The sequence below is a fragment of the Citrus clementina genome, unplaced genomic scaffold (assembly GCF_000493195.1).
Source record: "Citrus clementina cultivar Clemenules unplaced genomic scaffold, Citrus_clementina_v1.0 scaffold_2, whole genome shotgun sequence".
In the NCBI taxonomy this organism is placed as follows: Eukaryota; Viridiplantae; Streptophyta; class Magnoliopsida; order Sapindales; family Rutaceae; genus Citrus; species Citrus x clementina.
The window spans coordinates 17,138,629-17,151,792 of record NW_006262688.1 but is presented as its reverse complement, the minus strand read 5'-3'; the positions used below and the strand labels follow the sequence as shown (position 1 = coordinate 17,151,792).

The 13,164-nt window shown below is 36.1% G+C and overlaps 1 protein-coding gene across 1 annotated transcript; it reads right to left on the bottom strand.

The window, feature by feature from the left end:
* Window positions 1–10,750: 10,750 nt before the first annotated feature.
* Window positions 10,751–12,822, bottom strand: LOC112100931. The gene is made up of 3 exons (XM_024190811.1): window positions 12,709–12,822; window positions 11,811–12,462; window positions 10,751–10,965 (listed from the first exon to the last, which is right to left on the bottom strand). The coding sequence occupies exons 1-3, from the start codon at window positions 12,820–12,822 to the stop codon at window positions 10,751–10,753; spliced, it is 981 nt and encodes a 326-aa protein (XP_024046579.1).
* Window positions 12,823–13,164: the final 342 nt, after the last annotated feature.

Genomic DNA, 13,164 nt, shown 5'->3' with positions numbered 1-13,164 from the left:
TTTACTCAAAGATAATCCAAACAAATGCAAGGGCAACTATTGTGGTAGATAATATCAATGTCATTCAAGGCATGAGGTGATTACAAATATGACAAAGCATATAAAGACATGTGAAGCATGCAAGACATTTCGGGAACAACAAAGTGAAAGTCAACAAAATTGATAGCTGAGGGCGGCGAAGAAAATGCAAGCAATCTGGTTTTGGCTAAAGGATGGAGTCAAGACGTATGTAGAAGAGCAATAACTAAAATGATTATTATGGGTGAGTTACCGCTTAGTTTTGTAGATAACAAAGGGTTTAGGCATTTCTACAGTATAGCTATCTCGCAGTTTATTATGCGATCTCGAAGAACTATTGGTAGAGATGTTATGGAGTTATTTTTAGAGGAAAAGGCAATGTTAAAAAGTTTGATTTACAACAACAAGCAGCGGGTGTCTCTTACAACTGATATATGGACTTCCATTCAAAACATGAGTTACATGATGATTACAACTCATTTTATTGATAGTGACTGGTGTTTGAATAGAAGGATTATTAGTTTTAGTGTGATCGAAGTTCATAGAGGGAAGTCGGTCGACAAAAAGATTGTGGCTTGCTTACAGGACTGGGGGATAGAGAAGTTGTTTGTAATAACTGCTAATAATACCACTACAAATGATATTGCCATTGGTTATGTCACTATGCAATTGTTTGCTTGGAAGAATGATGATGCACTTGTGTTGGCGGGACAATATATGCATGTGCATTGTTGTGCACATATTTAGAATTTGATTGTTGTTTTCAGGGTTGGGTGAGTTGCATGCAAGTGTTGCCACTATTCAGAATGCTGTAAAAAGCACATGAGATCCTCCACCACGAGGCTGCAGATATTTAAACAATGTATTCAACAGGTGAATTGTCCAAAGGGAATTATTGTTTTGGATTGTCCTACCAGATGGAATTCCACTTATTTAATGTTGATGACTGCGCTGAAATTTCAAGAGACATTTAATAGAATGGCAGAAGTGGGTAAACCTTATTAGGCATACTTTGCCGAGAAAGAAAATAATATTAAAAGGGTGGGCCCCATGGACCAGAGGACTGGGAGAGTGCTAAACAAATTGTAAAGTTTTTGAAGGTATTTTATGGTGCCACATTGTTGTTTTTTGTCTCTTTGAGTGTGACTTCTAATCTTTATTATGATACTATTGGCTTAATTGAGAGTTTATTAACTGCACTAAAAGAAAGCACATATCCTTGGGTGTCATCTATGGTTTATAATATAAGGGAAAATTTTGATAAGTATTGGGAGTCCACGGGGAAGATAAACAAAATGTTGATTGTTGCTTCTATTCTTGACCTACGAGTGAAAATAAATTTTGCTAAACATATTTTTTACATTATTTTTGGCAATGATAGTTTGAAGGTTGAAGAAATGACCAAAGCAGTAAAGGACTTGTTGAATGATTTTTATAGTGCATATTGTTGAGTGTTAGAAAATATATATTTATAAAGGAGAAAATCATCATTTTACATTTCAAGTCTTACTAACACCCTTATTTTTATGTATTTAAGCTTTTTGTGATTTAATTACGTGTGTTTTATTTTAATTAAGTATTTTATGTATTTTAGGGCCATCACGGTCATTTCACAATGAACGAGAAATCAGACGGCAAAACAGACATCACTTTTGAACTCAGGACAGTCGAAAACCTTAGGAGGAGCTCTTTTGAAAAATGTCACTGTTCACATGTACGGTACTATTCACATGTGCGGTATTGTCTACGTTACTGTTCACGACACTGGTCACATAGACGGATCGATGATGTGGCATTGACCGATGATGTGGCATTGACCGATGATGTGGCATTGACTGATGAGGTGTCATGATTCCATTGGAGAAAAGTCTTATGCACTATTGATTGGTGATGTGGCAGCATGTTAGTGGACCAAAAATTGTGCGTACGGTACATGCATATACACAAGATTATTTTCAACCAAACCGCGTCACTATTCAAACTGGTTGACTGTTCAAACTGCGTGGTCAAACCATGTCACTATTCAAACCGCGTACTGTTGATTGATGATGTGGCGCAATCCTGAGCGTCCAAACTGTTTTTAATCCGATGGCCATGATTTACTCAATGTATCTATAAAAAAGGGAGCTCACCCTCTAATTTGATATCTCTGAATCCATTTTTGGGCTCCATTTTCTGTAATTCCTTCTCCATCTTGTATTTTCTACGTATTTTAATAAATTTCTATTTTGCTCTTAGTTCAATTATGAGTAGCTAATTTTCTTTCAAGCTTGGGTTGAAGGTGAAGTCTCAACATGTGTCATAGGCTTTATTTGGTCAATTTATTTTCTCTTCCCTTTGTGGATGTTTTGACTTCTCATCGACAAATAATAATAATCTTGTCTAGATACCGCCTTGGTTTCACTGGCTCCCTAGTACAAAGTTATTATTATTTGGCACGATAAGCTCTTGGCACCATATTGATTAGAGTGTGGTTCATGAGGTGTGGATACCCCCTTCATGATTTAATTGACATTAATAAGGAATGTTTAGCCCATGGTGCATGTTGATAAGAATCCTGATACCCAAGTACGTCATTTCAATAGAACTCGCTTCAATTTATTCTCGCCATTTTAATTCAAATTTTAGGATAATCTAAGTTACTTTCACCACAAATCCAACAACCCATTTTCATAGAAAATTAATTCTACACATAATTAAAATCCACCTCCTTGTGGGATTGACACTCGTCATCATTGATCTATATTATAATAGATTCGTGTACTTGCGAGTTCAATACAATTTGCACAACACATATAGTGCATTCTCCTCTAGTTCCACACCATCGATGTGTCGTGAGAGTGATCTTAGTAGTAGCTATGGTGGTACAAGTTCTCCTCAACGTACTATAGCTGAGGTTAGTTTGTTGGATGTTGCTGGTGGTGAAGGTCAAAACACTTTTTGAGTTGCTCGCCCTTTTCTTGGATAAACTAAGAAGGTTTTTGTTCAGAATGAGGGCAAAAAATTAAGCATTTTGATATGTTTGTTGTTGCTTACTACGCAAGCACAAGTAAGTATGATGACACAACTCAAAATGGTTGATTATTCTCAAGTATGAGAGTGTCTAGTTATAATAAAACCCGGCAAGCCTGGGATTAAGCAAATTATTAATTATTAAAAAAATAATTAAAGGAAAAGATGTTAATAAGGAATAGTCTAAATTAAATAAGTGTTAAAATTATAGGATACAATTGGTATTTAAATCATGGTCATAATACTCTCTTGTATTTATATTTCGCATTTTTTTTACCAATCTGAACATTATATAACTTAATTCTTAATTAACCACTATATTAATAAATATGGGGATTAAGTATATAATATGTCTCAGTTGTATTGGATTGTTCCCACAGCGCTATTCGTGTGTAGACATTATGTCTAAACACCCACATAGATTTAAGGGTATTCAAATCTACAAATAAATATAGAATGAATATAACCTATAGGAAATAACATTTAATTAAAAATAATAAACTTAAAGCTCACTTAATATAATAATCAAATCTACGATTTGAATCCTTAAGCTTCACACTTTACGTTAGCTTAAAAAATTAACCAATCATATTCACAGGCAAAACATTCATATTATTTAATAAATTTATGAAAATATAATACAAAGAAATTGAGAACATAAGAGAAGAGAAGAGGAATATGTCTTCTTATTAACTACAATATTTCATAAAAATCACTTTAGATTTACACCAATTCTCTCTACAAAACTCACCTTTCCAAAAATCAGCTACACTTTTGTAAGATATTTTGCCTTTATATAGGCAAATTTTGAGTTGATCAAGTTTGGGCATTTGCATGATATTTTTTATGAGCTTATAAGCACAATCTCTAGATGAGCTTTACTAATACAATTCAAGGGATTAAAATATGAACCATTATAAAATGTTGGATTCAACATAATTAATGGTTACAAATGAAGTCAAATTGAGACCTCCATTGTATTTTTGGTTAAGGTGGTTGAACTATTAAATTGATAAGTGTCAAATCTAGTGCAATGAGGTGCATGTGAGCTCAGACACATGGCGTGATTTCAGCTGTTCGAAATTAATGTTGGATCGAAGTGTTAGCAATCCTTCCAAAGGCTCCTGAGTCTGCAAAATCCAAATTTCATGTCCTCTTTTTTGATTGAAGCATCACAAATTAAAGGATTTACCTACAAAACAAAAAAAGAAATCATACTTACGATATGAAAATAGACAATTCATAAAAAGGGTTAGAGATTTTTCAATGTGACGAAATTGTTATTATTATTAGCACTATAAATGAAAAATGATAATTTTAACCTTTATCAAATATAAACTTTTTAATGTTAATCAACATGTTGTTGAATCAATGGTAGAATATTAGAAAATAATAGATTCAACAAATTCAGCGGTTAAAAAAATATAACGATGAAGGACACTTATGTCATCTCCTACCTATCTGCATGAACTATTTTTATCGTCATGCAAAATTATCTAAAAAATCTTTAGCAAATGTAATAGATTGACTCACTGTGATTTCTGCACAGTACCATTGCTCGAACTCAATAGATAATAGTGGATTATCAAGCCCTTTCAATGGATCTATATCAACAAATACCACATCATCCACATTTACAACTTTAGTTACGAGAAAACTTTCAATATTATGGTCTCTTCTAATTTTGGATGGTGGGTAAGGGAATTGTGTATAGATGCGATTTCTTCAATTGACACCCAAACAAACTCATATCTGGTGGCTTTGTCAGTATACAAACACTTTCAACATGGAGCTCTGTTGGTTATTTTTTTTAACTCAATTGCTATTTATGTCAATATGCAAGTGGACACAATAAGTAATAAAGTGATGAATATTCGAGATCGTCTCCACAGGCATTGATGTTACTAGAGAGGCTACAACAATCATGATAGTCCAAACTTCCTTTGTTCCAAAAAGATTCTAATTAAAAGTGAATTACTACCGAAATAAACAATAAAAGAAAAACAAAACAAAACAAATCAATGCAGTAATAAAACAAATTAAATGAATTGCGTAAAAAGAATTCAATGGGAATGAGGTAGCTAAGTGATCAAACTCTCTTCATGGACTGATTGTTTTGTCTAAATTAACACCAGTTGCTACAACAACTCCTATAGCATTGGGTAGAATTATTTTGCATCCTCAGCTGTCGCTTGTCAGATTTCTCATAACCTTAAGCACCCTAACAATGGCCAATTGTTAACCCACCTACGATATGGCATTATGAGCATACACTCTCTCTACCGTACAAGGTGAATTCCTATGTTTAGTTCTTCACAAATCTTAACTCAAATATAGCTCTTTTGGGACTCAAGTAATCTCAGTCCAGGAAACTTAAATTAAGATTAAGTATTACTCTAATAATTTCCACTAAGACAGGCCCTTTTTGCGGCTCTATCTAAACTTGAACCATTAAATGGGTGGTCAACCGAAATAATAGTTATAATAATAGTTATTAGAGTAAAATGCTACAGCAATCTTGCAGCAACTTATAAGAACAGTCAAAATCACTCAACTGCAATCAAATTTAGTTCATACTTTGAAAAAGAAAAACAAACAACAAAATATCAGCCATGAAATACATCGGTTCAATTAAAAAGTAAGTAAAGGAACAAGTGATGAAAATTGAATCCACAATAGTTCTATTGGTTTATCTTCACTGGTGCAAACTTGCTTTTCCGTGAATTTTGATTTTGTTCTCTTTTTTTTTCTGGATTTGGAGGAGGTCTTGGCTGGGGGTTCTTCGAGTTCTTTTCAAGCTCTTTCTCTTCCTCTGTTGGGGAACTGTTAGTTACAGACTTGACACCCTCTTCTTCGGGTTGGTCAGATTGGTCATCAGCATCTGTGTCGGCCTCTACTTGTGGTTCTGCTGCAGCTTCTTCCTCTGGTTCATCTATCTCATTAGCTTCTTCACTGACTTCTGCTGGAGCCTCTGTAGTGGCGATATCAAAATTGTATTACTGGAGAAATAAATCAGGGAAATTTCGGTGGGTACTTTTCATATATACAACAAATTGGTGTAAGTGGTTTTCCAAGTACTGCAAATAGGTCCAAAACCAATTGTTTTCCCTCTGCTGGTGCTCAGTGCTTGGATTCTCTGTTCTAACCCAATAACTCTTCTTGTCCCTGTTACAGCAACTGGTTCAGATGAGGCTCCAGCAACTTCACCAGTAATTCTTTCGATGGTGCGTGCAGTGAGGGCACCATCATTCTTGACATGCTCATCTTTTGCATCAAGGTGAACTCCCGATACCACACAGATACTGGTGATGAGTCAAGGAAATAGCAAGGCAGCTGCTTTGTGGTTTTTCATGGCACAGTCCTGAATTTCTTTTTCTATAATGCTTCCTACATCTACGGGTAACCCTCTAACAATAACATACAACAGTACTAACCTTTTTTGTGAAATAGTAGTGGTGTGGGTGGTTGGCATAAGTCTAGATTTTTGAAATTTCACCCACACCTTAGCAATGGGTGTCAAATCTATCCTATTAATCACACAACCTTCTTCATTAGCCCAAGATGCACCCTTTACGGTAAGTGTTGTGAAAATTTTGTTCCATCTTTGTGGGGTTAATTTGTCAAGCAATTTGGCATACTCGCAAATAACTTCAGAAGGTAAATTATAGAAAGCATTTATAACTTGAGAATCTATTGGAACAAGCGAGTTTCTTACCCAAATATTGTACTGACCAGGGCTTACCAAATTGGCGTAAAATTCCTTCACCAATGGCAACACAGGGTCTCGAGGGTGGTTACAAAACTCCAGCCACCCGCGCTTTGCTGCAGCATTGTATAATGATTGCACAATTCCTGAGGGTTGAGGTGGGAACTGAAACCCTTGTTCTTCCAGAATCTTGCGCGGTTCAATAAATTCTTCATACTTTTCTTCCGCGTGGTAACTTTGGAATCGTGAGGGATCTTTTAGTCGGCTGGCTATCCTTTTGTACCTTGGCATTGCTATAGCAGTAAGATTTCTATGGTAATATGCCCAAGAGTGAAACGAGAAGAAAATGTTATGAAGTACTGGAGGCTTAACTGCAAAGGGGAAAGAAAATAGTGTTAGAGGTCAATATGCACAGTGATGCCCTTATATAGGTGGAATTAAATGAAAACAAATCAGGTAAAAGAGATAAATTAAGGAAGAATTTTTTAAAATTTATTAAGCATATCCCATAAAAATAGGCAAGAGAAATTAATGCGGTAATTTAAGAGATATTCTTCCTCAATTTATATTCAAATCCACCCAACCATCTGTTACATATTATCTCCAACGGTAAAGTGGGAGGCTCCATGATTAAGTTACTGAAACGGTAATATTGGTTGCTGCAGCACCCAATTGTGTGCTCTAGCAGTGGTTAAACACTCTCCTCAAATAGCTGCTGACATGTGGCTTGCCTCTGTAATCTCTTAACATTACAGCCCCAATTGCTAGTATTGAATCCAACTTTAATAAATACGTGACTTGGCATTTTTTTTTAGTAAAAGAAAAAAAAACAAAGCAAGAAAAGATAAAAGTTAAACTATTATGAATAAAGATAATAATAAATAAAAAAATTCTATGACAAAACCACGGAGGATCCATCTCATTTGAAATGACTGCCATAGCAATGGGTTACCTCCCATCGAGCGCTTGATTTAAGGTTCTTCAGCCTGACCTTACTTGAGTGCTTAGAATGTCGGTTCTCTTAGGAGTAAGACCTCCTTTGAACAATCTGTAGCTGAATGCATGTAATGTTTAACTCTGTTGCCATTAACTTTGAATTCCTAGCCTGTCTTTTCATCTAAGAGATCAACAGCCCCATGAGGATAAATTCTGAGCAGCTTGAAAGGTCCAGACCATCTAGATTTCAGCTTTCCTGGAAATAGTCTTAACCTCATATTATGGAGCATAACTTGTTGACTAGGGATTAATTTCCTGTGTTGAATGTGTTTGTCATGCCAGTGCTTTCATACGAGAATAGCCGTAATTCATCAAGCTTGCATAGTTGAAGTTTCCTTTGCTCTGCTGCAGCATGTATATCCCAATTTAATTGCTTCAGTGCCCAGTATGCTTTGTGCTCTAGCTCGAGTGGCAAGTGGCAAGCTTTCCCATACACAATTCGGTAGGGAGACATGCCTAGTGGTGTCTTGTATGTTGTTCTGTAGGCCCATAGGGAGGCATATTAGCGTAAAGATCAATCTTTTCTTGATGGGTTCATCACTTTTTCAAGGATCTTTTTAATCTCCCTATTAGACACTTCTGCCTGGTCATTGGATTGTGGGTGATATGCTGTTGCTATTCTATGCTTGACTCTATATTTCACCATAGCTGCAGCAAATACTTTGTTGCATAAATGAGTACCCTCATCACTAATAATTGCTCGTTGAGTGCCAAACTTGGAAAATATGCTTTTCTGAAGGATGATGGTAGGTAATGTTGTAGCTTCTATCCACTTGGAGATATAATCCACAACAACCAGGATATATAAGTTCCTAAAGGATGGTGGAAAAGGACCCATGAAGTCTATTCCCTATACATAAAAAATCCCCTCTTCTAGAATGTTCGTCAATGGCAATTCACGTCTTTAAGTTATGTTTCCCGTCCTTTGACACCTGTCACAACATTTAGCAAACTCATAAGTATCTTTAAAAATAGAAGTCCAGTAATAACGTGATTATAGAGCCTTAGCAGCTGTTATGTGACCACCAAAATGTCCTCCATATGCTGTAGCATGGCAAGATTTCAGTATATGAGGAATTTCTTCCTCTGAAGCACATCTTCGTATTACTTGATCTGAGAATAACTTATACAAGTATGGGTCATCCCACTAGTAGCTTTTAACATCATGAAGAAATTTCTTTTTCTGCTGAAACTTCAACTTAAGTGGTAGCAATCCACTTACTAAGTAGTTAGCAAAATCTGCATATAATGGAGATCCTGATTGCTGCAGCATCTGTGCCTGCTGTATTACTAACAGTTCTTCATCAGGAAACGTTTCAGTGATGTCTTCCTTTGTCAATGTGCTTGCGTCTGCTTCTAGCCTAGACAGATGGTCTGCTACTTGATTTTCAGTCTCATTGCAATCTTTAATTTCCAAATCAAACTCCTGAAGCAATAAGATCCATCTTATTAATCTCGGTTTAGCATCCTTATTTGAGATTAGGTGCTTGATGGCTGCTTGATCTGTGTACACTGTCACTTTAGTACCAACCAAGTAAGCTCTAAACTTATCGAAAGCAAATACTACTGCTAGCAACTATTTCTCTGCAGTGGTGTAATTAATCTGAGCTTGAGTAAGAGTTTTGTTGGCATAGTATATAGAGTGGAAAACTTTATTCTTCCTCTGCCCCAACACTGATCCAACAGAATGGTCACTGGCATCACACATCAGCTCAAATGGTAGAGCCCAATTTGGTGTTATAACCACTGGTGCAGTGATCAAAGCTTTCTTCAATTCTCCAAAGGCTTGAAGAAAATCTTTATCAAAATGAAAAGGCTTGTCATGTTCTACCAATGAGCATAATGGTTTAGCTATTTTGGAAAAGTCTTTTATGAATCTTCTGTAAAATCCAGTATGACCCAAAAAACTTCTAATCCCCTTGATTGAAGTGGGAGGTGGTAGTTTATCTATCATTTCTATCTTCGCTTTATCTACCTCTATGCCACTTTTGGACGCCTTGTGACCTAACACTATGCCTTCTTGCACTATGAAGTGACATTTTTCCCAATTGAGTGTTAAGTTGGTCATCTCACATCTTTTAAGAATTTCTTCCAAGTTGTGTAAACAATCAGTATATGTCTCTCCAAAGATTGAGAAATCATCCATGAAGATTTCTAATGTTTGCTCCACCATATCCGAAAAAATAGACATCATACATCTCTGGAAAGTTGTTGGAGCATTGCACAAACCAAAAGGCATTCTTCTGAAGGCAAAAGTTCCATAAGGACAGGTAAATGTAGTATTTTCTTGATCCTCTAGGGTTATAGCAATTTGGTTGTAGCCTGAATACCCATCTAGGAAACAATAGTATTGTTTTCCACCAAGTCTGTCCAACATTCGATCTATAAATGGAAGTGGTAAGTGATCCTTCCGTGTGGCTTTGTTGAGCTTCCTATAATCCATACACAACCTCCATCCAGTCATTAATCTTGTATGAATAAGTTCATTCTTTTCATTTGCTATCACTGTTATTCCTCCATTCTTTGGAACTACCAGGCTCCTTTCTTGCTTTTCTATCGCTATCACTGCTATAGTCCATCCAATTACTTTTCTGTATTTTCCAAGCACATCTACCGGGCTCCTTTCTTGATCTGCATCTAAAGTAGATGAAATGATTACAGGAAGCGTATTGTTTTGACCAAGATAAGCATATTTCAAATGTGAATGAGCTGATTCAATAGATGGTGAAGTTGCTTTTACTTTCATGTCTGAAAGATTTAGAGGTTCAATAAATCTGCTGTGTCTGTTAGATTGCCTTTCTCCCATCCAATCTATATGATTTGCTGCAACATCTTCTTCTTCAAAGCTTTCAAAGGTAACAGCTTCATTAACCGCGTTACTGTAGCATCATTTATTTTGTCTGCTATAGCAAAATCCACAACACTCAGGAAATTGCAATCTTCTGCCTCATCAGGGCTCTTCATGGCTTCTAATACATTGAAGGTGACTTGTTGGTAATTTACCCTCATTGTGAGCTCTCATTTCTGCAGCTCTATCAGAGTCTTCCCGGTTACTAGGAAAGGTCTCCCAAGTATAATTGGTACCTCTTTATCAGCCTCAAAGTCTAGTACAATGAAATCCACTGGAAAGATGAATTTGTCAACCTTCACCAATACATCATCAATCTTTCCTTTAGAGTATGCATGAGATCTGTCAACTAATTGCAAAGTGACTGTTGTTGGCCTGCACTCTCCTACTCCCAATTACTTAAATACAGATAATAGCATCAGATTAATACTGGTTCCCAAGTCACAGAGCGCTCTGCCATTGTACCTAGTTCCAATTGAACATGGTATTGTGTAGGGATGGCAAAATCCTCCACGGGTTTAGGGCCCCATGGAGCCCCACCCCAAATAGAGAAAATTTTGAATAATTTTTGGAGAATGGGGTGGGGAGTGGGGGGAAAATAATCCCCAAATTCTTAATGGGGTGGGGTTTGGTTTTGTAATCCCCACCCCACCCCCACCCCAATCCCCATTATATATAAATATGTTTTTAATTCTTATTTAATAATTTTTATTTTATCAATTATAATGTCAATTAATAATTTTTTTTAATTTTTATGCAATATAAACAAGATATAAATGAAAGAAAATCCTATAATATTTTTCAACTCTGAAACATTATTATATTTTCTTTTCTATTTTAAGGTGCTACGCTTTTTAAATATTTTTCACTTTTAATATCATTTTAAGATATTGTTTCAAACTTTTAGATATTTTTAAAAGAATTTAAATACTTTATAATATGATGATGATTTTATTTTAAGTCTCTAATTTTTAACTTACTAAAATAATATATTTATACATATTATAAAGTAGATAAATGGGGAATGGGGTGGGGATGGGGAAATCATTCCCCACATGGGGATTCTCCATCCCCACCCCACTAAATTTATTGGGGAATGGGGTGGGGAATGGAGGCAAAAATTTCTAACAGAGTGGGGAATGGGGTAGGCCTCCCTACTCCCACTCCATTCCATTGCCATCCCTAGTATTGTGAAGCTTCCTAAATCCTTCAATTTCTGAGGGATCTTACTTTGAATCATATGACTGCATTCATGTGTTAAAGCAACAGTTTCAAATTCTCCCAACCTTCTTTTTCTTGCCAAGATATCTTTTAGAAATTTCACATAATTAGGCATTTGCTCCAATGCTTCCACGAAAGGTATGTTGATGTGTAACTGCTTCAGCACTTCCAAAAATTTGCGAAACCGTTTGTCTTGTTTTTGTTTCTGGAATCTCTGGGGGAAAGGGGGTGGATGCCTAAATTGCTGGGCAGCTTCAGGAGGTACCAATCTCTGCTCATTTGATTTATTGTAAGTTGTCACCACTGGTGTTGCAACTTCTTCTTCAGCATTTATTGGTTGATTCCCTTCCAAAGTTGTTGTAGCTTGACCACTAGCATTAGTATCTTGGTGGCTGGGTTGCTGTAACATGCTCTCATCTTGAGGTGGTTCTTGTGAGGAATTAAGTTCTAACATTTTGTTAGCCACATCAACAGGGATATCAATATTCTTTCTAGATCTTAGGTTGATTACTTTACAGTGTTCTTTTCCCTCTCTTCTTGGATCTTCTGTATTGCTGGGTAAACTTCCCTGAGATCTGCTAATCATTGCTATGGCAAGCCGTCCAATTTGGTTTTCCAGGTTTCGTAAAGATACAGCTTGACTTTGCACAATTGCTTCATTCTTCGCAATGTATTACTTAATCAGTGTTTCCAATGAAGTAAGTGGATCATGGCTAGTGTGTTTTTACCCTTGATTCTGTTGATAAAAACCAGGTGGTTGAGTATTCCTGTTCTGTCCACTCAGTGCTGGAGCATTTTGATTTTGATTGCTCCATGAGAAATTTAGGTGTTGCTTCTATCCAAGGTTGTAAGTATTTGAGTATGGGTTGTTTTGAGACTGTCGGTTGAAATTGCCCACATAATTTACTGATGCTGGATTTTCTGGACAGTTGTCAAATACATGTTCCTCACCACAATACACGCAAGACAATTCAGCAACTTGCTTTACTGTTGCAGGAGCAGAAGTCATGGCTTTCACCATGTTAGTTGTTGAGTGTTAGAAAATGTATATTTATAAAGAAGAAAATCGTCATTTTATTCTTCAAGTTTTACTAACACCCTTACTTTTATGTATTTAACCTTCTTGTCATTTAATTATGTGTGTTGTATTATAATTAAGTATTTTATGTATTTTAGGGGCATTATAGTCATTTCACAATGAACGAGAGATCAGACGGCAAACCGGACATCACTTTTGAACTCAGGATGGTTGAAAACCTTATGAGGAGAATAAAAGGAAAAATGGCATTGTTCACATGTACGGTACTGTCTACGTTACTATTCACGACACTGTTCACATAGATGGATCGATGACATGGCATTG